Here is a 26527-nt window from a genome sequence, read left to right on the forward strand (position 1 = left end):
ACACTGTGACATACGACATAAGAAAACTGTGTGAGTGTTTGTCAGTACATACATGGTAGTCAATCGCTGTCTGTCCACAGAGATGGTCTGACAGGTGGAGTGCAGCTCCACTCTGGCCGTAGACTCTGTTGCATCCTTCACCACACCAATGTACCCTGGGAAATGAAGGCAAATTCATCAGTAACATTTCTTTTTACTGTTTTACCAGATATTGTGAAGACACTAAAAGAAAGAACTTCACTACAGAGTTTTTGACACCAATAACATGTTGCTGAAGCAGATTTCCTCAGTCTCACCTTTGTATGGACCCTGGGAGATGCGGACTGTCTGACCAATCAGCTCATTGTCCCTTCGTCCTCGGCCCCGCCCCATTCCTCCTCCACCTCCTCCTCCTCCTCTCTGCTGAGCACCTACAGGAGCACAGCAACAGCTCCATCAAACACTTCTTCCCACAGTGACAGATTTATCCCTGAGGCTCCATCCACACTAATACATTTTAGTTTTAAAACGCATCTCTTTTGCTTTACTCCTGGCATCCGCACGACTCCAGAGTTTTCAAGTGCTTAAAACAGAGACTTTTGAAAACTCTAGACTGAGACAGAAACTGAGACCTTTGGAAACGATGATATAAACACCCACGGTCGCTCCTGATAAGGTTTCATCAGCCTCGACTACTGGTGGTGAATACAACATGATAATGAATTACTGAATTACTAGTGTTACTGACCTTGTTGTCATTCATTGCTAGCAGCTGTTGCTCAGTTAAGTTCTATTAACTATTAACACTGCAGCCAGGGCTGTAAACTAACTTTTTGGCTCACCTGCCAATGGGACCGGTAGATGAAAAAATCTACCGGCCAAGTAAATTTTTTACCGGCCAAGTAATAAATTGCCTCTTTTTGTTACATATACATCTGTTTCAGTACTTTTCATTGAGATAACAGTATTATATAGCGATATATATATATTAGGAAAGAGACCAAAATATTATTCAAAATACATTTTTAATATTTTGAATATTCAAAACGTTGCGAACATGGGCAGTGCCAGTACCAGTTAACCTCCTGTTCTGATAACAAATGATAATAACAAAATTCAAGGAAAATAAAAAAAAAAATAGAACAGAACAAAGTGGATCAGTGCATGATCTTTGGTCTCTTCTGATAAAGACGTCAGAGCAGTCACGGCAGGTTGAGTGAAGCGATGCTCGGACTGAGCCCGAGACACTGATTTGCAAACAGCGTGACATTTTTCTTCCTTCGTGCTCTCGGATGGTCTCGAGTTTCATCGGTTTATTGCCAACCACAAATTAATTGGTGCGCTGCTTTCTCCTCTATACTCTTTCTTTTTGGGTCACTCACACCGGGTATGTGCCTCCACATTGCTGCGCCGGAACAACACTGCGCGGGCTGGTGGTGACGCGTGGAGGCTGATTTATACTACTGCGTCAAGTCGACGCCGTCACGACGCAGAGCCTCTGCGTCGACGTGAACCCCCGACACAGAGCCTCTGCGTCCGTCAACGTGCACCTCCAAAAATGTCTAGGCATTTTATCGCAGCAATGTTTTGCTATATTGTGACAAACACTTACCTGCCCCATGGCATGTAGCCCTCCAAAATTTAGTCGCCAGGGGAATATTTTAGTCGCATTTGGCGAGTGGCGACCGTGGCCCTGACTGCAGCTGAGTATTTTCTGCAACTAATAAACTGCAGAGTAGACAATCTGCTTCCTGTTTATACTACCTCATCTATGCCCAGTGTATGTGATTGTTCATGTGACATGTTTTCAGGTGTGTTAGTCTGGACAGAGATCGTTTCTGATATGGAGCTAAAACAGTCATCTGGATGGCGACTGTTTTAAAACGCTGTTTTAAAATGAAAAAGTAGTAGTGTGGACGTAGCCTAAGGTTTGCCAACAAGAATGGTCCCACAAAACCATGTTTAAATTAATTTAATCAAACTATCAGTTATTTGTTATTTTATCAGAAACCAATTCAAGAAAATGACGAATGCAGACTAAGTTTACTCTGGAGAACTGACTGAATCTATAGAAAGTTAATACTTGTTTGATGGTCAAATATTTAATGAAAAGCTTGGTGTTTGGATCACAGATGTTTGGAGAAGCAATACATGATTAGGTCATTTATAAAATCTTAAAAATACACTACACACTCACAAGCTAAATTATCTTTCTATTTGATGTTTGAATAATAACTGGAAGTCCATTCCACATGATGATGTTTTATGTACATTAATTCTTTTAATCAGCTTACATTTGGTTCAATATTAATAAAATGCTGCCACTCAGCCTGAGGACACAGAACATGTAATAATAGTAATGTAAAAAAACGTCTTTATAGCTGTAATTGACCAAGGCCATTAAAGACAGGCCCAGTTTTTTCCAGTTGACTAGTTTCCTTTAGTGTTGTGAAATGAAAACTTGGTTTTGGCTGCTAAATAAGAACATTAATAAATAAAAGGAAAACTTTGGGCTAAATGTATATTTCATGTCATTTGTCATTTCAATGAGAAAACAGACTGAGTGGATGAGTTACCGTATTTCACAGTAATTCTGTCCAAAGTTTTCGCACCCTAAATTTTTTGTTACTGTGTCCCTATAAATGTCTCTGAGAGCTCAAACACAGCAGGATGTTTGCAAATGTGTTCTGTCTCAACATTTTCTGTTTCCCTTGTTTTCTACCAAGCAGAAACACAGAATCTTATAAACACTACACCAATGCTAATGGGAGATTTGGCAACGTCCGCTTGCCTCTGATTTACAGACTGTTTATATTTTCCAGCTGAAGCCAAATACGAAGGAAGCAGAGAAATGAGCAACCAAATGGTCCCTTTCCTCTGAAACTTTTAAAATACAACATATTGTTATGAATTGAACCAGTGGTTTCTGACATTTTCGGCTCATGACATCATACAAATATTAGTGTATAGTCAGCATCACATTACAGATGTCTGAGTTAACAGACCTCTAAACTTCTCTCATGGTTTCATGTTCAAATGAATCAATATCTCGGCAACAATCAAAGATCAGAGAAAAACTGTCAATCAGAACTTTTTTTTTTCTCCTTTCCTCTCTAATGAATCATCTGATGACCTCACAGACTTATCTGGTGCTCTGTTTATGAAACTGTATATGAAGTAGTTCAAATCAGCTCCACCTGTAGCAGCTACAACAGTAACATGCTGATCACACACTGATGTGTCAGTATTCATCATCTAATGATGTCTTATATAATAATAAATCAGTCAGTGGGACCAAACCAGGACTTTTACTTTCATAGTACATTTTGCTGCTGATATCTATGTACTTTCACTTAAGTAGGATTTTTCACAAAGGACTTTTACTTGTAATGTAGTATTTTTATTTGCTGTAATTGGTGCTTTTACTTAAGTAGAGGATTTGAATACATCCTCCACCTCCTGGTAAGGAGGGCCACAACAAACACACAGTAATGAACAGGTTCCCTGCTGCATGTGAACCAGACTAAGTGTTATACAGGTATGCTAGCTCTGTGAGTATGTACTGAGACCCTGTTCACTCCCGTTATTAACATCTGTCTCAGGTGATCTGATCACAACCTAAGAGCTCTAAATTCAGATGTGAACGCACAGAAGACGCATTGAGGACACATCTGAGATCCGATCACTCAGACCACATTCAGAGTTGGTCTGGACCACATGTGGCCATGTTCTTTTAGCGGACCAACTGCTCTACTGACGTCCTCTGAAACAGTCTGATCCCCAACACAGTTTATAATGAACCAAAATATTTTACTATTTCAAATGGCCAAAAGCGTATTATTTAATACCAGGCATGAACAAAGCAAATGCTAATGTCAGCATGTTAACATGCTTGCAATGACCAAGCTACCATTCTTATATGTTACACTTACCATGTTAACCACGTTAGTTAAGCGTGTTGGTTTGGTAACATTTGCTAATTAGCACTAAACCTAAAGTCCAGCTGAGGATGATGGGGACTGATCAATGGACTGGACAAACTAAAATGTAACCCTGATAGTGGAGCTAGATGAAAAGTCAGACGAAGTGATTACAATTCATCCTGAGTGTCTGAGGTATTTGTTTTCAACACTCACCTCCTCCACCGTGGTGCATGGGGCTACTGATGCGAGGGCTCATTGGAGCAAATCCTCCCACAGTGAAGTTGGTGACGTCTCTGGGCTTAAAGAACAAACAAACACACACACACACACACACACACACACACAGAGAGAGAGAGAGAGAAATGTGGCATTTTGCAAGTTCCTTTCGCAGTAAATACTCACTGCCTGCATCAAAGTGTCTAGTGTTTTAGGAACCTGATACACCAGGCACAAAATAAACTAACAGCAACATGTTGGATCTACTGCTGAACATGCAGTCATGAGTCATTCAGTCTGTCAGGGCCCTTGAGCGGTTACAACTTTTTAAATAACCTGAAATGATTTAACATAAATGTGTAACTGCAAGCAGCCAATGAGGTGCTGACCTTGGATCCACCGGCTAACACCAGGTGTCTGGTCTTGCAGACGAACATGCCTCCATTCTCCACCAGCTTCTTGCAGTGGAGGAAGGCGAAGCCTCTGAAGAGGTGTCGGATCTCACCTTCGCGGCCCTGCAGGAGAAACACACAAACACATACCGTGTAAAAATACAAGTTCCTGTGTTGATACCCTTTTTTTTTTTTTTTTTTTTTTTTACATTTCTTCTGTGTGTTGGCTGTGCACATTCTAAGAAATGTCCACATGACATCGATCACGATCAGTGGCAGTGTCTCAGGACATAAAGTTTAGTCTAAACTAAAACAACATCAACTAGAAGTACTGCCTCGTGGCTGTCTGCCTCCATTCTTGAGTATTGGCCAAAAGTGTTTTTGGCCCAATCCCAATGTTCACCCTCACAGACTAAAAGACTTTGAGGTGCGTTCCCAGTAAGTCCATGAAGGCTTAGGACAGTCCCACTGTCAAAACATCGAGGGCATGAGGGCTCTCTAGCAGACATTTTGCGCCCTTTATGCACACTTTCTGTAAGTCCGTGTTTCTGCTGACTTTGCTTGAAAGAATTACCCAAATTTCATATCATTACTGTGGTAACCAAGGGTTGCCCGGAAGCATTAAAAAGGAAATGGTAAACAACCACCAATAAACAGAAAAAATAATAAGATAGAAGAACGGTTAACAAACATGCATTAAAGGGACAAACCCTATCATTAACATGACAGAGCCAGAACTGTGTGTCCTAGAAATTCCAAATCTGCACATCATCAGATCTGATTCAACATTAGTATTTTGTTTACAAACAAGGAGCGAAGGAAGGGAATAAAGAATGGAAAATCATTATTCTCAAACCCACAATTGTAAAAAAAAACAAAAACAAACAGTTTTACGTGATATGTCACAAAGTGCTGTCCCATTCCTCTTTATACCATTTTAAACCCTGGCAGCCTCTCACACTCAAACACTCACTAGGTGAGGGGGGGGGGGAATTGGGCCTTTGTGAGGTCACACAGACTTTGACCTCTGACCACCAAAATCTAATCAGTTCATCTTTGAAAATTCCCTAAAAGCGTCACTGAAATGTTGCAGTGACAAGAATGGGACGCACAGACAACCTGAAAACATGATACCTCTAGTCCTGGCTGTCGCGGAGTCATACTGAAAACAGAGTCAAAGCTATGATGGCTGCCGCTCCAACAATAGCTTACTCCAGTGTCCCTGTGTTACTTTTGCTTATGTTGTCCAAAACTGGAAGCTCTTCAGGAAGACATTCTTGTAATTCAGAGCTGAACAGTTAATCGGAATATTATCAAAATCGCAATGAGGGTAATATCTAAATCGCAGAAGCTGCAATTTTTTGATAAAGGTAAAATCAAAAGATACATTTGAGACTTTGTGGTGCTACTACATAGATGCCCCAGCCTACAAATCATATTCTCCTGATGTCAGGGAACATGCTTGTGACCCCAGCAAAAATTACATACCGGTGATCATATTACATATTTTCTGTGAAAATGAAAAGCAAAAGTGACCACTCGAAAATCAAGAATATTTTTTTTGCACATTATTCAGCCCTACTTTTAATCCGGGGGTGATTTGTCCTGCTAGATGAACTTTTTATCATGCCAGTACACACAACATAAGCACACAAGACAGTGAACAGTGATTCTCATGTGGCAGCCGCTTGTCTGCAAATATGTGCTGATGAAAACAAAGATCATGAGCCTAAGTGTTCATGTAAACATTGTAAAAGACAAATGCTGCTAATTCCTTGCAACCTTGATGTCCGGACATCCAGGAGTTCAATCTCAATCAAAAGTGGTCAGCTTTAAGTACAGGTGTGACACATTGAGGACACATCTGAGATCCGATCACTCAGACCACATTCAGAGCCGGTCTGGACCACATGTGGCCATGTTCTTTTAGCAGTGTGAACGCAAATGCATCCTGGCCACACTGACGGACCAACTGCTCTACTGACGTCCTCTGACACAGTCTGATTAGTCCCAACACAGTTTATAATGAACCAAAATATTTTATTATTTTAAATTAATCAAACCTGATTTCATTATAGCTGTGCACAGCGCAATGATTCGCTCAACTCCTCCATACCACTCTCTCTCTGTCTCACACTCACAAACACGCGCGCACACACACACACACACACGGACCCATCTCTCTGGTTGAAAAAACAACATTATATACCTGCTTATTTGCATTTAAAGCAGGAAGTAAGATCTGATCATAAGTGGTCACAGACACATTTTAAAGCAGGTGTGAACTGACCACTTGATCGGATCATTTCTGGATCACTGAAGACTCATGTTAATGCAGGTCTGAACTAGGGGTGGGCATGATTAATTGATGATTGATAATTGATCGTTAAGAAGTTTGTCGGTCACGTGGAATCTGATTGATTTAACGTGTGTATCAACGAGGTTGTGTTGTGTAGTGTGTCTTGAAGCAATGCAATGAATTTCACTACGTGGCAGCAACCAGCCAGGATGCGTAGGCATCGCAGGTAAACATGAAGAGAGCGAGGCGAAGTTTGGTGTCAGAGCATTTTGAGCTCAAAAATAACAAGGCTCATTGTAAACACTGAATTGTGGCACCGTAGCTTTGGCTTGTTGTTTGTGAAGAAGTTTGGCTCAGAGCCTCGGGCTCCGCTGCCTTTAGGAGCACCGCATATCTTTTTTGTTCTGTTTATTAGTTAAACAATTAAACTTTAACTGCTGTGTTTAAGAGGATTGTTGTTGAACTATAATTTCTTCCTGGAATAAATATTTAATTGAGGAAAAAGACACTTTCTTTAGTATTTTCTGACATAGGCATTTTTTAATATAATGAATTAATAATGAATCGATAATAGACCATTAATTTTCCTGATGATCGATCAAGGACAATTCTGTGTGCCCATCCCTATTCTGAACAGAACCTCTAACCCTCAGTCTGGTTCCGTCTGAGGTTTGCTCCTGTTAAAGCTTGCCCATGGTGAGAACTGATAAACCACAGAATTTGATGAAAACCACAAAATGATTCAGTCCTCAAACACTCTACAGTGTCAACAAAGAAATGAAATGAAATGACTCTTCACTCTGAAGTGAATCCAAAGTGAACATTTTATCAGCAGCATCATCTTATTCAAACAGGAAGTATTTGATGCAGATGTAAATATTTAGTCAAAGATATAACACAGCAGCCAAAGATAAATGAACTCAGTCCTTACAGAGTGTGGCCCGTCGATGACCTTCACGATGTCCTTGACATGGATGTTGTTCTGCTCAGAGTCCAATGCCACAGCAAAGCGGTTGTCCTTCCTGCGGTTCACTGCCTGGTGACGCACTGTCAGCACCTTTCCATGCATGTTCAGCACCTGAGGGACACAAATTAGTTTTTACCTTCTGTTCACTCTTAGCAAAAACTTTGTTTGTGTTTGCTGTGTGGATACAGCAGACATGCTGTTAATTGTATCCGGGTCTAGCACCTGGAAGGTCTCTCTCTCCAGTCGGACAATGACCCCGACGGTCTGTGGGTCCAGCTGAACCAGCTCCCCCCACTCATGCTGCCCTCCTGCATCAACGCCAGACGCAGTCTCCGAGCACAGCTGCAGGTCTCTGGGCAAAACCTTCAACTGTGCACATGCACACACAATCAGACACAGGAGAGAGAGGAGAGGTTTATGTTCAGTGTATCATGATTCAGAGACTCTACTATGGAAAACCGGCTTCAATCAATCACTCAATCAATTAACGATCAGATCTTCTTTTCCATCCTCTTGTGCTTCAGTGCTGTGTGAGGTCTGTAAACTGAAACACTTGTAATGACTTGCATGACTAAAAGACATGTAAACAATTAACATGACTTTCGCAACAGTTCCTCCAGCACTGAGAGCTCAGCCGTCATTTCTATTTAGAAACAACTTCTGGCATGAAAATATCTTTTTTTTTTTCCTGGAAGGTTCTCTCCAAAGAAAGGGACTGTGGTTTTGTGAAGCTCATTGAACATCTGTTTTCTTCCTCTGTCTGTTATTTTCCAAATTCTTTTTCCAAATTTTCTATCATATTGGCAATTTTAATAATATATTCCAAAAGAAATGGCTTTTGTCTATTGACCTTGTTTTGAATTGAATTCAGGGGCGGTCAGAGATGAAATAACCTGATCACAGAAGAGTCCTTTTATCTAATCCAGTAAATATAATGCTGGAAAAATCAAGCTGTTTCATGCATAAAAATCCAATACTAATCACTCTCCACTTCTGTTCATTGATCTCTGGTTATATTCGACTAGAGGAATTAAGGACCAACTTTTAAGAGCTTGTAAAGCTTTGGATCCAGGTTGTGCCTTGTAACCTTTGTGTTGGTCTATGTGATTTCACTGCACAACAGAACATCATTAATCTTTGTGCACTGTTCGGTGAGCTCAACTGTAGGAGAGGTAGCAACTTAACCACAGTATGATGATATGAATAGACAGAGCAGGCACCTCGTGCATGGTGAGGTCAGAGAAGAGAATGACAAAATTCTCCTCCACTCTGACGATGAGGCCGGTGTCTCCTTCGTAACGCCCAGCGATCACCTTCACGTGGTCGCCCATTCGGAAATATTTTCTTAACTCATGGGCCGGGAACTCCAGGGGGTCCTGCATTAAAACAAAGACAAAGAAGAATATGAGTTATGAATAGGTCAGGATTTTGTGGAGTGTTTGAGCTGCATGTTATGCAGGTGGGCATTATACCGGCTTTGCGTGTGTGTGTATGTGTATTTGTATTTGTAAATAAAAAAAGTATTTTGGGAAAGGGAGGACATTTTGGCCACCCCTCACTTTCTGAAACACCTTCAAATGGCATTTTGAGGGTTAAGACTTGGTTTTAGGGTTAAGATTAGACATTCAGTTGTCATGTGTGTGTGTGTGTGTGTGTGTGTGTGTGTGTGTGTGTGTGTGTGTGTGTGTGTGTGTGTGTGTGTGTGTGTGTGTGTACGTGTACCTTCAAGTCTTCATGTTTGGGCATGATGGTGATCTTGTTGCCATCCACACTCAGGATTTTTCCCTGCAGGTTGATCAACTCTCCCTCACACACTTCCACATTGTCACCGGCCTGCAGGTTGTGTTCACGCTCCTTACCTGTATGTGCACACAGACACGGACACACAGCAAGATCAGTCACAAACATGTGAAGGATAATTTCATGTAAGTGTTGTCTGTTCATTAGTAGACGGAGCTTTTTAATATCTTTGGTCCTTGAAGCTGATAAATACTCTCATAAAATCGTAAAGTCGTCTGCTGCTGCTGCTGCCTGAGTATTTACACTGAATAAGGGTTTGAGAAAATATCTAACATGACTTATTGATCATGCCAGTGTCATTTAGATTTTCTGGAGGAAAATGAATTGTTTATATTAATCGACTAATTGATAAAATAGTCAATTGATTAATCATTAGAAAAACAGTTCTTAGTGGCAGCCCTATTAAAAAAAAGCTGAATAAATAAAAGTAAGCTGTAAAAGCTGAAGTGAGACCAATTCACATCATGAAAAGTGAAGCAAGTGTAAAGGAATGTTTTCATGAAGTCAACAATTCAAACTAAAACAGTTTAAAGCTCAAAATTCTATTTGATTTTGAGTGAATTCAACTGTTACTCTAATTTCACACTGTTTTCTCAGTTTATATTTATTTATTCATTTTTATAAGTAACAACCTTCACCTCACTATTTACCTGCCTACGGAATTAAGTTATTTATGTTTCTAGCACATTCTCTGCTTCACCTTAACCTAATCATCTTCAGCCTAAAATGAACCTTCAGTTAAGGCTTAAACAGCACACACACCAACATACACAGCGTACCTGACTCTGTGACCACCTCCAAGTCGATTCCTTCAGGCTGGTCTTCAAACTTCTCCAGCTCTGACAGAGTGGGCTTCACTCCATCTGTGATCTGTCAGAGAGAAACCAAAAGCCTGCTGAAATCCCTCACAGACCATTATTTCATTGTGCAGCTCAAGTTTTCCGAGGTTCCCTGGTTTCTGAAGGAGCCTAAAAAGGTTCCTTGAGGCCTCTTTAGTTTCCAGACTAACAAAAGAGGAGATAGGTGGGATCCAAATGAAACTGAAACTTCCTCCTCACCACAGCAGACATGGCAAAACTCTTGAAAAGGAATCCTTTGCGGCTGTAACGGTTCCCCTCAAAGATCATGAAGTCTCCATCATGGCTGACTTCCCCGCCCAGGGACCTGTCAATCACATTATCATCTGTCAGTCATATATGCACCTACAGCCTCCTGGAAAAGGTGCAGGACTTGAGCTGTGTATAGGTATATGTGTGTGTTTGTGGTCTTATTATCATGTCAATTAACAAAATGTTAGAGGCCATTTGGTTAATTGACATGATATTTGACACCAAATCTTTACCAGAAATAAACCAAACTAATTTTTTTTTTTTGTTGATGTTCATGTGAAATGTTTAGTCACAGTGACGTACGTCAAACGGTGTAACTGATTATATTGTAAATGAACTACATCAGTATCATCCGGAACCTTCATTGTGTTATTTTGGTATGAATTTCAATTCCCTTTATAGACACTAGTGTGGGTGTGGGTGTGGGTGTGTGTGTGGGTGTGTGGGTGTGTGGGTGTGTGTGTGTGTGTGTGTGTGTGTGTGTGTGTGTGTGTGTGTGTGTGTGTGTGTGTGTGTATGTGTGCGCACCTGATCTTTTCAGCATCAAACAGCCTCTGAGCAGGTCTCTTGAACTTCTTCCTCTTAGCAAACCAGTCTTTCTGCAGGTCACACAGACGGACACACACTGGTGTGAGTCAACTATAAAATACACAATAACAGGTGGGTAAAGAGCGAGTTAACGAGTGTTTGCCCTACCAGACTCATCTTGGCCTTGATACGGTCCAGGTCTATTCGAGGGATCATCTTCAGGGAGATAGTATTCTGACTTGGCTCCACATAGTCGACCTGGAGAGCAAGAAAACAACACCACAGACATCAAAACAGAGCTGGTTTCGTTCAGCAGTTAATCTGTTCTGAAAGTTTGACCAAAAAATCTTTACTCAAGTCAGTTTACTAGCTTTGTCCAGGACTTTTAACTGTGTTTGGTCAGTGAGTATGAGGAACTTGAGTAAAGATTCTTTTTTCAAATCTTAACTCAAATGAATTATTTTTGAATTACTTGTCAAGTCTCCCAGAGTCCTACAATCTGTGATGCCTTCAAATGAATTATTGTAAACAAGCAGCAAATAATGACAGTGGAGAAGCAGCAACCAGAGAATGACTTTTTTCTGAGATAAATTACATGAAAGATTACTTGACTTAGTAATAAATTAACCAAATAATCATTCAGCCCTGAAATCAAATGTTTAATGTGTTATCTCTATTTGTCATTTAAACAAGCAGCATGTCAAACCATTACATTTAACCAAAAACTGAACATGTTTAACTCTATTTGGAGACACTTTTTGTTTTTCAGTACCTGAGCGATGTCGTCCTTGTATAGGCCTCTCTTCAGTCTGACCCAGGACTTTGGCTTCAGGTTCGTGACCTCTTTGACGACTTTGAGGACGTCTGTCATCTCTTTGATCGGAACCATCTGCTGGTTCCAGAAGCCCATCCTCAGGTTGCCGATGCCCTCTATGGCTGCCTTCACGTGTGTCTGCTTGTATGACTCCACATAGATGTAGCCTTTAACGTGATCCGGGGCGACCACAGACTTGATTTGCAGAGGCTGTGGGGTGGAAGGTGGTGGTACAGTTACAACAGTGTTGACACTCACATTATAAAAGCAGGGAGACCTCCATGCTTTCCATAGTTTATCTAATTTAACTGAGTTTAGCCTGAGACAGTGGCAGTGCCATCTTTTTATACTATTTATTCTATCTTTATACTAAAGCTAATAAATAAAATTAACCTAACAGAACTGTATCCATAGAAACAAATACAGCTCTCCTCAATTCTCAGTCCATCAACGTGTCAACAGGATTTCTTTAACCAATCTTTTAGTTGATTTCAGTTTGACCCTCAGTCATCTTGTCTCTCAGCAGATGAAGTCATGCAAGGACCTATGATTAAGAAAATAAAACCCTGTCGGAGGAAATTATTGTTATGCAAGAGATGTTACTACAACTCATTCACCAGAAAAACTGCTGAGCAATGCCACATTCACATCTTACTGTAAAAATATAAGCAGTCAAGTGGGGAGATAGGAGATATCAGGCCTGGACAAACCCATATTATTAAACCCATATTAGCAAACAAATTAGCAATTACTCAAATTACTGCTGCACAGGATATCTTGGGACTTCAGGACACTTAAGAGTCTGGAGCCCATGAGCAGCTGCCCACTTTGCCCACTGGATAATCCATCCTTGGGTGATATGGGGTATTTTATACAACTGTACCATCTACAGTATAACTAGAGAACTGTCCACAACCTGAAGCTAAAATCAGTGTGAATTAAAAAACTATTCTATACTCAGTTCAATAAACTACACTCAACTCATCTGATGAAACAGGTGCTCCACAGTTTGTTTACATCTGGTTTAACTTGTTCATGAAAGTCTACAGATACAGATACAACCTGCTCCTTCAGGCTACCTTTCCATTAATGTGCTTCATTCAATGTATGTGACTACATGACAGGAAACTTGAAAAGGTCACATTTATGTGGTGGAAGCCTTTGTCCAAACTGGAATAATACAGGAAAATTTCCAAGTTGTAGTAAAAGGGTGTTTTCAGCTTCTCCTCATTCTGCTGAAATGGTTTGACTCCATGATTAATGTAAGGCAGTTGTACTCAGTTCTGGACGTGGGCAGCGACTGCATATTTCCATCTCCCTCTACTCTGCCCACACTCTATTGTCTAACAGAGGTTTTTCACACAAGACTTGGATCTTTCCTGTTTAATTCAGTTCATCAGTGGAGATGGAAAATATGATGTGGCTCGCAATGGCAAGAAGAAAACAAAACTGGACTGAGAACAGACAGATCTGACAACAGACTGATCATCTAATTAAACATTAACGGGGAAGAGCAAGAAACAACTGTTCAGGGTTTCCCCAGTAAACTGGTTAATGGAGGTGAAGTGTTTTCAAGTTAACCCATCTCCAGGCAACACACATAAAAACATCAGATATAACTGATTCAAGTCCAAAACGGAACTAGATTAAACTCAATGCAGACTCTTTAAAGTATGTGTCCAAATATTACTTGATCAGAAATCTTTCTTCTAGATAAGCGTGTTTTCAGACCACTGACTTTACCATTAAAATAAAACCCACAGACCACCTAACTCCCTAAACATCCACAAAATCAATAGAGCTACTACTTCAGTATTATTGTGGCAAATCTTGCACGGAAGAATGTAAGCTGGGACATAGTTTTAAATATTGCCAACCTGCATCAGGTCATTGCATATTGCCTGTTGTGTCTGAGGTTTTATTTGTTTTCTCTTTTAATTGATCGAGTCTTAATCCACCGCTCCATGATCTTGTCAGTTGCCCATGTTTGATAGGTAATGGGCTAATAACTGGTGAATTTTGCACAATCTCAGGTCAGGCTAACCATTAGTTTTATCCACATCTCCATTCAAATGTCAAACTGATCATTTTTGACAAATCATAAAATATTAACTGTAAACTAGCGAAGCTACGTGAGTAGATAGAGTCGCTAAACAATCAGTTACAGGATGTCCAACAACACTATACAACTATTCAAATAATAATGTTTGAATTTTCATATGAGTTGAATTAATGTTGAAAACACATATACACCATTCACTAGTGGTCTCCCACAGCAGACGGTTTAAGAAACATGAATTCACTAATCTACTCGTGGACCACCAGCAGTCACTTTGAGAAAGGCTGCTGTAGAGATTCAGTTTAGTGTAAAACGAAGCTTCTCACGCAGAAATAAATAAACTCAGGTTTAACCTCACCGGCCAATAGAAGTAGAGCATCCAAATAGGGGTCATGTAGTAAAATACAGAGCAGTTTCTTACTGTGTCGGTGAACTGGTAGGCAATGAACTTCCTCATCAACGCAATGGCTGTTGCCCTCTCCTCTCCAATCTGATGAGACAGGACACATCAGGAAGTGTGTGTGTGTGTGTGTGTGTGTGTGTGTGTGTGTGTGTGTGTGTGTTTTGTAGTTGTGACGTGTGTATTTGAGTGAAAACACAGATAGATAAGATACACACCTTGCACTTAACTGTCCACAGATTGGGATCCCTAATGACAACAAACAAACACATATTAACATTAAGCAACTCATCACGATCTCTGCAGGTGTCTCGATGCTGATTGGTGAATGAATGTGTACATACTTGACTCCAGGAAGTAGCTGCTGCTGGGTGATGTCATCAGAGAGCTCCTCTGACCCTCCTGAGTAACTGCACACCAAAGAAGACAAACAAGACAGTTTTGGATTTGTCACTTTATTTTTCTTTATTTTTTAGACGTGAAACTTCCTGCTCAAGTTTTTCAGCTGTTTGTGTTGAAAAACCGAAAATAACATTTCAACATTCAGTCTGTGGTGCTGCTTTATATCAAATGTAATCTTACAACAACTATTTTATACACATTCCTCTGCAGTTCAGTCTGGCATGTTTAGAGTCCTCAGAAACTGGAAATTAAAATCGTGTGTTTGATTTCCAAGCATAGAAATCATTTGAATCAGTCGCCACTTTACAGTCGACTGGGTCTGAATCTTGAGAATTATCCTCACAATAATAAAAAAAATTAACCTACAGCAGACTACAAGGTTTGTAGTTAATGTAAGGTTCATGATTAATCACTGTTGACTGGTACACAGACACATCAGTTCATGCATGTTACAGTTACAGATGTTTAAGATGTTTAAGTCAGTCAGGCTTGATGTCTGTTCGACACAGGCCTGGTTCTCTTCACAGCTGAGGTTAATTTACATTTGTGCATTTGAGAAGTTATATTCTTTATTTCTTAGCAACAGCAATTTCTTATGTCATAACTGCACATTTTATAGATGTATTTATTATACACTGCAGTGTGAACACCGAGGAGGTCTTAACAGCAATTTCTAAAAGAATAGTTGATATTAGAAGACAGATACTCACTGCTCCCCTGCTGAGGACTTGGCATACTTCCTCATGTAGTATTCACCCAGCGCCTCCTCTCTGGAGTCTCTGTAAGACAGACAGACAGACAGACAGACAGACAGACAGACAGACAGAGTCAAACACACCTTTGTGTTGGTTTATGAGCTGAAGTGTGTGCAGAAAAATGAATCAGCTGTTAACTTCCTAATATTGTGTTGCAGAAAAAGCTGTTTGTTCGCTTTTCCCTAAACTGCAGCCACATGCGTCTTTATCTACTCCTGGAGTTTATCAGATGATGGATATGAACTAATCATAACTGATTCTCCAGTCGTCAAACCATTAAACCACTGCAGAAGAAGAGGACATTAAGAGATCCAGTCAAAGCTCAGACGATGGTAAACCAGGTGGAGAACACAAAGGAGATCTGACATCTGTTTGTTTCATGTGTTATTGTGAAGAAGGTTCCAGCCTCCTCATCATCACTCCACACATATCTGATGTTTTTCCTCTATTCACTGGAAGTGACCAATGAGGTCACCATCAGCATTTATTCAGCGTTTCAAGTCTGTTTCACTTTTCTTTTTATCCACAAACTTTTACACCTCTGAGGAAACACACTGACTGACATGAGCTGCCACAACATGTGTATAAAATGTAATCATTTTGCAAGCGTAGTTCAAGAAAAGCCTCAATATCAGCTCGGCAGATAAAGAATTTCTCTATAAATAGACACCAGTGATGCAGGTGTAAGGACAATATCACTGAGGCTGAACTAATGAGCTTCAAGGTGAAGATATTTATGTGGCCAACAAAATGAAAAGGTTTCTCAGCCAACACCACACAACATGTTTAACTGCAAGTGTGATTTTCTTTTTCTCAAGTGAATGCATTACACTTTCATATACCTCTGCATCATCCAGTACTACTGTGAAATGTCCAAATTAATGAGTATTACTTCTTACGTAAGAGACTTCCTGTCTGATCTCAAACATCAGCAAGTTCAGGAATAAACAGGAAACTACTTTTGTCTAATAGTACTTAGGTGCTTTTATTCATTGCAGTGATAACCAGTGTTTCTGTCTGTGTGAATAAGCTGAACACAAGCTCTTGCAGCCTGGAGGTTTGTGTTTGACTAGTCCATGACACTGCACCTTCCAGGCCAGACTTTCCTCTCTCATGAGGACTGTTATCACAGGCAGAGGGAACTTTCAGGGGACAGGAACTAAATGTAGACCCTTTCTACAAAGACCTACAGTAGAAGTTCTTGACTTTCAGTTTCTCTTTGGTTAAAAGGCCTTATTGACTGTTGGTGTGTGACGTTAACAGAGATGTTGGAGACGTCACCTCCAGAGGTTCTGCAGCCTTCTGGATCCAGAGTGATCCTCATCCAGAACCACGTGGTCCATGTTAGACACTGCGTGGGAGAGAACAGGCTGGAGATTAATGGTTAATAAAAGCAAATTTAATTGAAGTTAAAAACTTAAAGACTGTGACTGTTAAAGGGAAAAATAGACTCACCTTCAGCCTCCTCTGCTCAGGGCCGACCAGTGACAGAAAGAAGAGAGGAAGACGAAAATAAAGGAGGGGGGGTGGAGAACAGAAATATAGACAACAGAGAGAAGCAGTGAGGAGAAAGAGGAAACAAAAGATTAAGGAAAAGGAGGAAGGTTAAAGAGATTAAAGAAAATGGAGAAAAAGCAAGGAAAAGGAATGAATATTTGGAGTGAAGCATCAAAGAGCAGAGGAGGAGGAAAAGCAATAATTGTAGAAAAGAGGAAAAGGATAAGAAAGAAAAGACAAAAAGCAAGTGTAGAAGAAAAGCAAAGAGGTGTAGTGGAGAAAGAAAGCAAAGAGCAGGAGTGGGAAAAGGGAAGTAGAGAAGAAAAAGTGGAAGAGAAGAGAAGATTTAAGAGCAGCAGCAGGACAGACGTACAAGAGGAGGAGGAGGTGAAGACAGACAGATTGCCAACAGACATTGTCATCAGGGCAGAGCACACAGGAGCAGAGTCAGGCAGCAGCAACACAAAGCATGATGGGAGAAAAACAACAGAAAACAGACAGATTAATGGTGACTGTACAGCACAGAGAAGCATGAGGCCAGTGAGGGGTTCAATGTGGTTCAAGGAGACAGTACAGTAGAAACAAAACTCCATAGCGCTGGGCTCACTGTGACTTTGTTTAGAAAAGGACCAAACTGGAGGGTTTATCATCTAAGACTGTTCACACTCTGCTTCACACTTTCAAAGTTCAGCTCAGATTTACCTTGAAGAGGACGTTTTGCTTTTCTACAGCTGATCTTTAATGCTCGTCTTCTCCTTACATGTCAAATGTCATGTCAAACAATGAGCAGAGCTGCAACAATTGATCGATTAGTTGACGAAAAGAAAATTAATTTTAATCATCGAATAATCGGTTCAGTCATTTTAAGCAAAAATGTCAAATACCTTCTTCCTGCTTCTCATGACAGTAAACCGGGCAGGTTTGGGTTTGGGGCTGTTGGTTGGACAAAACTAGACACATATATCCGCGACTGCTTGGAAATGTGGCTCTTATAAACTGGTTCCCTTCACTAAAGATGCATGAAACTTGATGTAATGGTGACAGGCAGGCAAACTAACCAACTAATCATCTGATATTACCCAACCATTTCAGGTCATGGTGTAAGCGATGGTCTAACTGGGACCAGTGGTGGTGGTGGTGGTGGTTAGCACACTGCAGAGCTCAGAGCTGAGCCACTGCCTCTCCATTTTGTTTGTACTGTACATCTACCTTCAGTGAGGCTAGGTATTACCATGTGCCAAATGAGAAGCTTCAACCACGACCGTTAGTCAAAAATAAATAGAGACATGGCAGTCTCCTACTAGGCAGCAGGGTCAGGCAAATGATCACCCTTGGTTCTCTGGAGGTGGAATTACTTACCAAATGTCCAGATTAATACTGATAGTGGCTGAAATATTCTCCACAACCCTTTTGCTTAACATCAAGCATCTGGGTGCAGAACTACACTTGACATGTTAATGATTTTGAATTACAACTTAAAATAGTTTAAATAATAAATAATTTTTTGTTCATGTGACTGGATTTGCTCCAGACCAAAGAACGAACTGATGTTTTATCCAACAAGAAATCCCAAGATCTTAGTGTAAATTGTCCTGTGTTGCAATTTATCTTCAATTAGCTGATTATTCTAAAAACATCAGTACAACTGTAACTTTTAGTTAAATTGAATGTTTTTCTTTGCCAATTGACTGTAAAAATGGACAATAACCATTTGTACTGACTGTGTGTAATGAGCTGCTGCTGCTGTTCAAGAAGCCAATAATGGATTTGCCCTCTGTGCTTCCTCCTCCTGTTACGCTACACACTCACAAATACAGCTGTGCTGAGATGAGGTGGGGTTAATACATTCTGAGACATGGATTTTATCATATGAATGAAACTGATTTTTCCAGTTACTTCAGATACACATGGATATAAATGAAAACATCGGAGCAAAGAGGATGCGGAGTAGAATTACCGTTAACTGAAGAGGACATGCATGACAGAGAGGAACACCAATAAGACAGAGAGAGTTCAGTCAGACAACACTGACGTTCAGAATACATCACTAACAGCTAACAGTTAATATGTCGACACTAGACTCAACACATCGCTGTACAAATTCAATGATTTAAAAGATGAGTTTAGAACCTTTATACAAACAAAAATCATTTGTTATGCAGTGAAAGAAAACTAGAAACCGGACGACTTTCCATGTTTCAGTTTGATCATAACTGTGATTTTCTAAGTGAGAGGAGACAGGATGCCATGAGGAAAACTTTTTTGCTGTTTTGCTCCTAATGACCTGTGACTGTCAAGGCATGTGACAGGGTGAATATCATGTAGTTCAGACCTGCAATAACACGCGTCTTCAGTGATCTGACACAAGTGGTCAGCTCTAAGTTCATCAGTTCACACATGCTTTAAAATGTGTCTCCAGTGACCATGTGTGATCACATAAACTTGTGAAAACGCTGGTGTTACTGATTAAACTAGACAATTTATAAGATGTGTCATCTTAATATCTGTATATTATAGGGCTGCATGATATGCAAAGAAAATCATATTTCAATTATTTTGGCAGATATTGCGATTTCAGTTGGAATGGTCATTTTTGCATTTTATTTTATTTTTTTAAATGATGATGTGATTTTTGTTGGTCTTGTACCAAACAAACATGGTCTTTTACATCTGGAGAATATGATTTGTAGGTTGGGTTAGAATGTGGAAATTTTCTCACTGGGTAATAAGCTTGTGACAACACCTTTGTTACTGATTACATTGAACATTTTACAAGACGCGTCGTCTAAAGGTTCTTTCTGCAATAGGGTTTTAAATCTGGAATATTGTCAAACAGGTGCTTTTGCTTTCCTCCACCACTGTCAACTGATGAGATTCCGCTCTGCCACTGCACAGAGCAGATGCATTTAAGTAGTGAAAACTAGTGTTTTGACTTGATGAATGTTGGCTGTGCTGTTGAAACGCAAAAATGATCCAAACAAGTTTCATATCTATTAAAAAAACTTTGGGCAAGTTATATAATCATTGTGTGCCTGAACAACATGTAACCCTGGTAACACAGACAACGGTGGCAACCATACTCCCCACCAAACATATCCCTTAAAAATGCAGATGAAAATACAGGCAAATTGAAATGAATTAGCCATTTGCATTCATAAGCAATCAGAGTCTGACCTCTAACATTAGCCATTAGCTTGTGTATGTGACGCTGTTTTGCTGCAAGGCAAAGGTCAGAGGTCAAACACAGACTGATCTGATAAGAAACAACATATGAGGCACTAAATCTTTCCCAGACAGACTCCTCACATCAGAACTGTGTGACAGCTGGTAAACTGAGCAGTGTGTTGACATGTAATCAGACTGTAAACAGTTTGGAAACGCAGGCTGAACTTTAAGGAACACAGTGGTGTTTTTCATGTTTTAGCTCATTAACTACTAATGGTGAACCGCAGCTAAATGTTTACAAAAAAATGTTTCAGCTGTTTTCGTTTGTAATGTTTCTCCCTTTACGGGCAACTTCAGGTAATTTCAGTTCATGTGCTTACAGAGGTTAGATTTTTGCTTGATATGTTTAATCCATCACAGTCATTATATCTGATTTCAGTGTCAATTAAGCTGTGGTGCAGGTTTAATCACAGCTGAATCTCACTGTCAAGCAAAGATAACATCACTCATATATTTAAAAAAGAAACCTGTTTATTCTAAACATAAAGAAAAAGGTGCCTTGAACCTCATATGTGTTTCTTCCAGTGGAATTTTCTTTAACTGAACTGAGTCAATGAACTAAAACCAGTGGCTGCCTGAGAACTAAAACTGATTGGAAAATGGGCAGCAGTTAAATGTTGTTTGTAGAGTAAATGGTTCAAAACATGCAAGAACATTGGCATGGTCTGTTAATTAGAGCCAATCGTCCCTCACAGCGTTTATATCTGCTGCACAATCTGGGAAAAACATTTAATTGCAATGATTACAGTAACCTTTTTAATTGCTATTATTTTAGATAAATGAAACTACAGGTCACAAATGTGGTCCACGTGGTTCTAAAACGACATGTGTTTGTATTACAAACTTATCTTGTTACAAAGAAAGAAGAAAAAAATTTGGGAATTGATGGGTTTTCACACTTGATTTAAAACAAAGCTCTGAGGTTTTCTAAACCTGCCAAAACCTGTTTATATGGCTGCTTGGCAGGGTGGATGGAAACAATCAACGACACCTGAAGAGTAAAATGAAAATGCTGTTGACACAGATATCTGTACAGTTAGAGTTTCTCACCTTTCTCCAAAATATCTTCAGCTCCTTCCTCCCACTGATCCTCCTCATCTTCATACTCGTCGTCCACATCTAGACAGAGAGGAGAGAAACACAGGAACAGACGCATTAAAGCTCCTTTCATCCCTGAGAGGCAACAGGTATCTTTTGGAAAAGGTAAGGAAGCTGAGGACAGAGACAGGAGGGGGAGAGAGGACAGAACAGAGACAGGAGCGGTAGGGAGAACAGAGGTGAGGGAGCTGAGGACAGAGAAAGGAGCAGGGGGGAGGAAAGAGGGGAGGAGAGAGGATATAACAGAAACAGGAGTGAGAGGGAGGAATGAAGTGGTGAGGGAGGACAAAGACAGAAGCAGGAAGGGGGACAGAAAAGAGACAGTAGTGAAAGGAAGGACAAATGTGAGGGAGCTGAGGACAGGAACAAGAAGGGAGGACAGAGGTGAGGAGGGTGTCATCTGTTCATACCGGCTTCATCCAGGATGAACCCTCCATGTCTTGGCTTCTTCCTGGGACGGTCATCATCGTCTTCCTCTTCCTCTTCATCATACTCCTCCTCATCATCCAGGTCCTCCCCTTCCTCTTCGGCTACCTTGTCGCTGCCCACGGGGCTGTTCGCCTCCTCCTGAAAACGGAGATAGATAGATATGGATTATGGGATCAAACTAACAATAAGGTCTCCGGTATTTGTCCTGACCTCTCAAAGATAATATCCGTGTAGTTAACCACTTGCAGCAGTTGAACCCGCTTCACTGATTCACAATGTTTACGTGATTCCACTGAGCGGTTAGTACACAAAGCTAGTAGTTAGCAAACCTCATTTTCTTCCACTTCCTCGGCCTCTCCGTCACTGCTGCGCTCACTCTGGTTGTCGGAGAAGTCGCTGTCCTCGCTGTCAGACATCTCGTTACTCTGGAAAGACTGGGACAGCGCAAAGAAAGCAAAACCATCTTACTAGAGTTTGAATTAAACGGAACCTGAGCAGCTAACGTTAAGCTAGCAGCCACAGGCACCAGGCCTAGCAAAGCACGCTAATGCAGTTAGCATGGATGTAACGTTCTAAATATCTCCAAAAGAACTGCAATCGAATGTTAGCCAATGAGTTCAGCGACTGTCACTTACCTACCGTCAATTCCTGCAGCGGTCTATATCTCGTTAGTTGATAAATAGATGTAAATATCAGCTTATTTTGGTTACTCCAATGACTCCCAGGTACTCTCGGAGAACCGCGAGTTTTCGGAAAGCTGCGCAGTACTCTCGCGAGTTTTTTTCTCACGGCGGTAGGTCAAGACAACAGAAGGTCTCACTCCGCCTCTGTTTCAAGGTACAGATAAAGTAGTTTATACTGATTTACAGCACTGTACAGACGATTTAGGCAGAAAACTTAAGCGAGGATGGTTTCAAAATAAAGCCATGAATAGTTTTATTTATCAGTGAACTTCACCCATTTGGTTGTTTTCTATATGTGGTTGTTGTCTGCATTTTGTTGTTTTCTGTATTATGTTGTGTTTCTGTATTTTGTCATGTATTCTCACTTTGCAGCACGTTTTTCTAAAAGCTGCACATGAAGAAAAATTTCAAAACCGAAAGCGAGTTTGTGATCCTTCGGGGATTGCGCAGAATAACTTCTCACTCTTTACACACAATCTCTGATCCGTCGTGACTCGTCGCTCTCCGACCAGCCAATCACATCCCGCGGTTCAAGGTGAGTCACACAGAGTGCGTGTTGTTGACGGGGCCGCTGGTTTGAAAACAGTGGTTAAAGCCGCCGTGTTTCGTTTCTCCATCGTGTCTGGACGTTGTTATCGGAGATGAACAGCGTCGGGGAGGCGTGTACCGACCTAAAGCGGGAATACGACCAGTGCTTTAATCGCTGGTTTGCCGAGAAGTTCCTGAAGGGGGACCGGAGTGGGGACCCGTGCACGGAGACCTTCAGGAAGTATCAGCGGTGCGTGCAGAAAGCCATCAAGGAGAAGGACATTCCGATCGACGGGGTGGAGTTCATGGGCCCCAACAAGGAAAAACCGGAGAGCTGATGGAGACGAGACCCGGATCGGTCGTCGGTACCGACACCATTACCGATTCACTGCACCGACCGGGCACTGTGTCCACGAGGCCCATTGAGCATGCGCAGAAGCATAGCGGATGAGCTAATGAAGATGAGCAGGCTGTGTGAATGTGTGATTTTCTTTCTAAATCTGCTGCTGCTTTATTTTTTTTGAGTTTATTCAACATGGGGAGTGGACATGCCCGGATTAACCTCCTTAGGGGCTGGAGCTGGAGCTGAAATGACTGATCGATCGACAATGGACATCAATCAGCAAGTGCTGTTACGATCATTTAGTTTGAAAAGTGTTTCAAGCTAAAAATTTCAACAAAGTGCTCGTTCCCGCCCCTCCAATGTGAGGACTTTCTGACATCACCAGTCAATCACTAGCAAATAGTCCAATATAGCCAATATTCAATAATGAAAAGTAGCAGCAACTATTGTGGTAATCACTTAATTGTTTAAGACAATTTTCAGCCCCCTGCCCAGTGTTGATGGTTGTAGCAACTGCAGTGTGAGGATTCAGTTTTATGTCATTGTAATCCAAATTTGTTTGAGTTTTGGATATGAAGAGGTCACCTTGGACAATGGGAACTGTGATGGACATTTTATAAACTAACAGACAAACTGGACAAGTAACTATGTGATCAGCCGATAATGAAGATGATGGTGATGATTACAGCCCTGCAGCAGTGGGTTTACTGTTGAGCTTTTCTCCTATAATTATAAATTTTTACCTTTTTATTAAATTTTCTTTTCCTTTCAAAATACTTTGATGTTTGTCTTCCCTCTGTAATTTTCTTTATTTAATTTTTTCAAGTATTTATTCTTTTGAATCAGATCCCAGGTCAAAGGTTGTACAGAAAAGCAGTGCTACCCTGGCATTTTCCACTGAAAATATAGACTTTTAATTTATTTTTCTTTTTGTCATTTTTGAATCTTGATCTTTCATTTCTATTTTACTTTAAGCTTTTGTTTTCATTTTCTGAAGCTCATATGACTTACTCTTATTTTGAAAACTCTTTAATTGTGCTGCATGCAGGTCAGAATAGTCAAGCTTAACAGGAGTGAAAGAGTCAAAAATGATCATAAACTGTTATCATGGTGGAACTGTCCTGTACATGTTTTTGTAATCCAAGGTGATGAAACCTAATTTTGCCCTGAGTGAGGTCTCACAGGCAGCTTGTATATCACCTCTCAAACAGCAGAATCCATTAACCACCTGTAAGACAAAGCAACTGGTCCAGGCAGTTTGAGTCAGTAGATGTCCTGTGCTGCCTGACAGACTGAACTCGGGGAAACACTGTACTGAATAAACCTGCTCTGACCTTCGACCTTTTGCTAATCTCACACAGAACTTCAATGTTAAAACCAAGACAGGTCTGAAAGATGTGTGGGTTTAAAAATGTCAGAATATTGAAAGACTAAATTACCAACCAGACAACATGGACAACTGTCCCAGGACACATACACTCTGGCCTTACTGTGCTTTCATTCTGTTTGAGAATGTGCTGCATAGCCTGAAGGAGGGTCGCAGTCTCAGTCAGGGTCAGAGATCTACAGTGGTTTCAAGACCAATTATTGAAGTTTTGCACTTGTATAATCAGACGTTCTGCTGCGTTCATCAAACTGCCTTTGTCATGTTCAAATACTTCGCAAAGCATAGTTTATTACTTTTTTCACTGTGATAATAGTCAAATAGCAACAGACAGCTCTAGGCACAATAAGATCTTTGAATTTATTGACATCTATATCACATTCATCACATCACAGTCACATACAAATAGTTACTAATGTGACTTTTACCTACAATTTGATATCTGTGGCAGGTAAGAAAAAATATTAAAGGTATTAATGACATTTCAGATTTTCTTCTTAAAACAAAAGTGTTTAGTAAAATTCCCACAGTAAGTCTGTGGTGAGATGTTTCAGCATAGAAAAACTGCAAAGGGAAAGATATGGTTTTCACCTCTGGAAGCAGCACGAAGATGAGTAGAAACATAGTTGAGTCAGTTTTCTACAACAGAGTATTAGGGCCACATTGATGGATAAAAAAGAATCTGAAATTTTCGAGAATAAAGTTGTAATTTTAAAAGAAAGAAGTCGTAATATGAGAATTTAAAATGTAAAATTTTGAAGGAAAAAACATAATTTTTAGGAATATTACATCAACCAATCAAGCAGGTGAAAGGACAGTCAGGTATCCTGAGCTGCTTCTGGCAGCTGCTGTTTGTCTGTCTAACAATAAAATGGACTCGGTCTCTTCATAATCTCTTCAATGTCCTGATGATGATGATGAGCCAAAAGATGAAGTCTCTCCTTATTTTTGAAACCTGCTCAAGTAGAACTTCACAGGATGCATTTAGCATGTAATATTCCGACTTTATTCTCATAGCATTATAGAGGTTTGGCTCCAACAGCTCATTCTTCCTCATGTTAGAGAGTTTCCAGATTGACTGGACGATAAAACACTTCCAAAGAATTTCTCCAAAAGTCTGCGGTTGCTGAGAGCCACATGGAGCGCACATGGATTCTCTTTTGGCTGCATGTTTACTCATAAATCATGGTAGTACAGTGGAAAGAAAAAGTTTGTGATCCCTTATTTTACCCCTTATTTAGTAAAAAAAATATGATCATATCTTCATCTAAGCTACAGTAATGAACAAATGCAATATATTTGAATTCAAAACAACAAATGATTGTGTAGTTTTTGTCCTTATTGAAAACATCCAAAAAGCTGATCATTCCACAGGGTTCACTGACCATGTCTTGTCACTGTATTTTTAACAATACCAGAAAATGCTTCAGTCTGTACATTTAACGGTAAATGGTCCCATTAAAATTCCACTAAATATGGAGCGAAATTAAAGGAAATTTAAGATTTGAAAGAAAAAGGTTCAGTTTCATATTGAAGGAAGTTTTGAGAAAACTGATCACACAGATGAGCAATGGAGTGGATCATACAGGAGGGGTTATCACATATTTCCAATATGGATGCCTTTTTATGGATTTTTTTTTTTTTTTTTTTTGGATAAAAACCTATCTTATAGCATATTACTATTGTAAATCCTTGCA

The 26527-nt window shown here is 40.2% G+C and overlaps 2 protein-coding genes across 4 annotated transcripts in view; one reads left to right on the plus strand and one right to left on the minus strand.

The window, feature by feature from the left end:
• The window catches only part of supt5h (SPT5 homolog, DSIF elongation factor subunit), a 35024-nt gene extending 12351 nt beyond the window's left edge, over window positions 1-22673 (minus strand). The window contains exons 1-23 of one of the 3 annotated variants that reach the window (XM_056373580.1): window positions 22528-22673; window positions 22222-22326; window positions 21874-22030; window positions 21416-21484; window positions 17099-17110; window positions 16925-16994; window positions 15599-15667; window positions 14831-14896; window positions 14705-14735; window positions 14508-14576; window positions 11986-12237; window positions 11382-11471; window positions 11214-11284; window positions 10635-10740; window positions 10356-10446; window positions 9499-9635; window positions 8997-9152; window positions 7999-8145; window positions 7741-7887; window positions 4508-4633; window positions 4116-4200; window positions 297-410; window positions 53-155 (exon numbers count right to left, since the gene is read on the minus strand). In XM_056373580.1, coding sequence (XP_056229555.1) covers window positions 53-155; window positions 297-410; window positions 4116-4200; window positions 4508-4633; window positions 7741-7887; window positions 7999-8145; window positions 8997-9152; window positions 9499-9635; window positions 10356-10446; window positions 10635-10740; window positions 11214-11284; window positions 11382-11471; window positions 11986-12237; window positions 14508-14576; window positions 14705-14735; window positions 14831-14896; window positions 15599-15667; window positions 16925-16994; window positions 17099-17110; window positions 21416-21484; window positions 21874-22030; window positions 22222-22308 — 2255 coding nt within the window. In that variant the 5' untranslated portion in view covers window positions 22309-22326; window positions 22528-22673. The remainder of the gene's footprint in view (window positions 1-52; window positions 156-296; window positions 411-4115; window positions 4201-4507; window positions 4634-7740; window positions 7888-7998; window positions 8146-8996; window positions 9153-9498; window positions 9636-10355; window positions 10447-10634; window positions 10741-11213; window positions 11285-11381; window positions 11472-11985; window positions 12238-14507; window positions 14577-14704; window positions 14736-14830; window positions 14897-15598; window positions 15668-16924; window positions 16995-17098; window positions 17111-21415; window positions 21485-21873; window positions 22031-22221; window positions 22327-22527) is intronic. The other 2 variants (XM_056373581.1, XM_056373582.1) reach the window with 2 other exon arrangements.
• A 390-nt stretch (window positions 22674-23063) lies between these two features.
• Window positions 23064-24786, plus strand: triap1 (TP53 regulated inhibitor of apoptosis 1). The gene has a single exon (XM_056373583.1). The coding sequence runs from the start codon at window positions 23217-23219 to the stop codon at window positions 23439-23441; it is 225 nt and encodes a 74-aa protein (XP_056229558.1). The 5' UTR covers window positions 23064-23216; the 3' UTR covers window positions 23442-24786.
• The last annotated feature ends 1741 nt before the right edge of the window (window positions 24787-26527 follow it).

This window comes from Seriola aureovittata, chromosome 4 (assembly GCF_021018895.1).
Source record: "Seriola aureovittata isolate HTS-2021-v1 ecotype China chromosome 4, ASM2101889v1, whole genome shotgun sequence".
NCBI classification, from domain to species: domain Eukaryota; kingdom Metazoa; phylum Chordata; class Actinopteri; order Carangiformes; family Carangidae; genus Seriola; species Seriola aureovittata.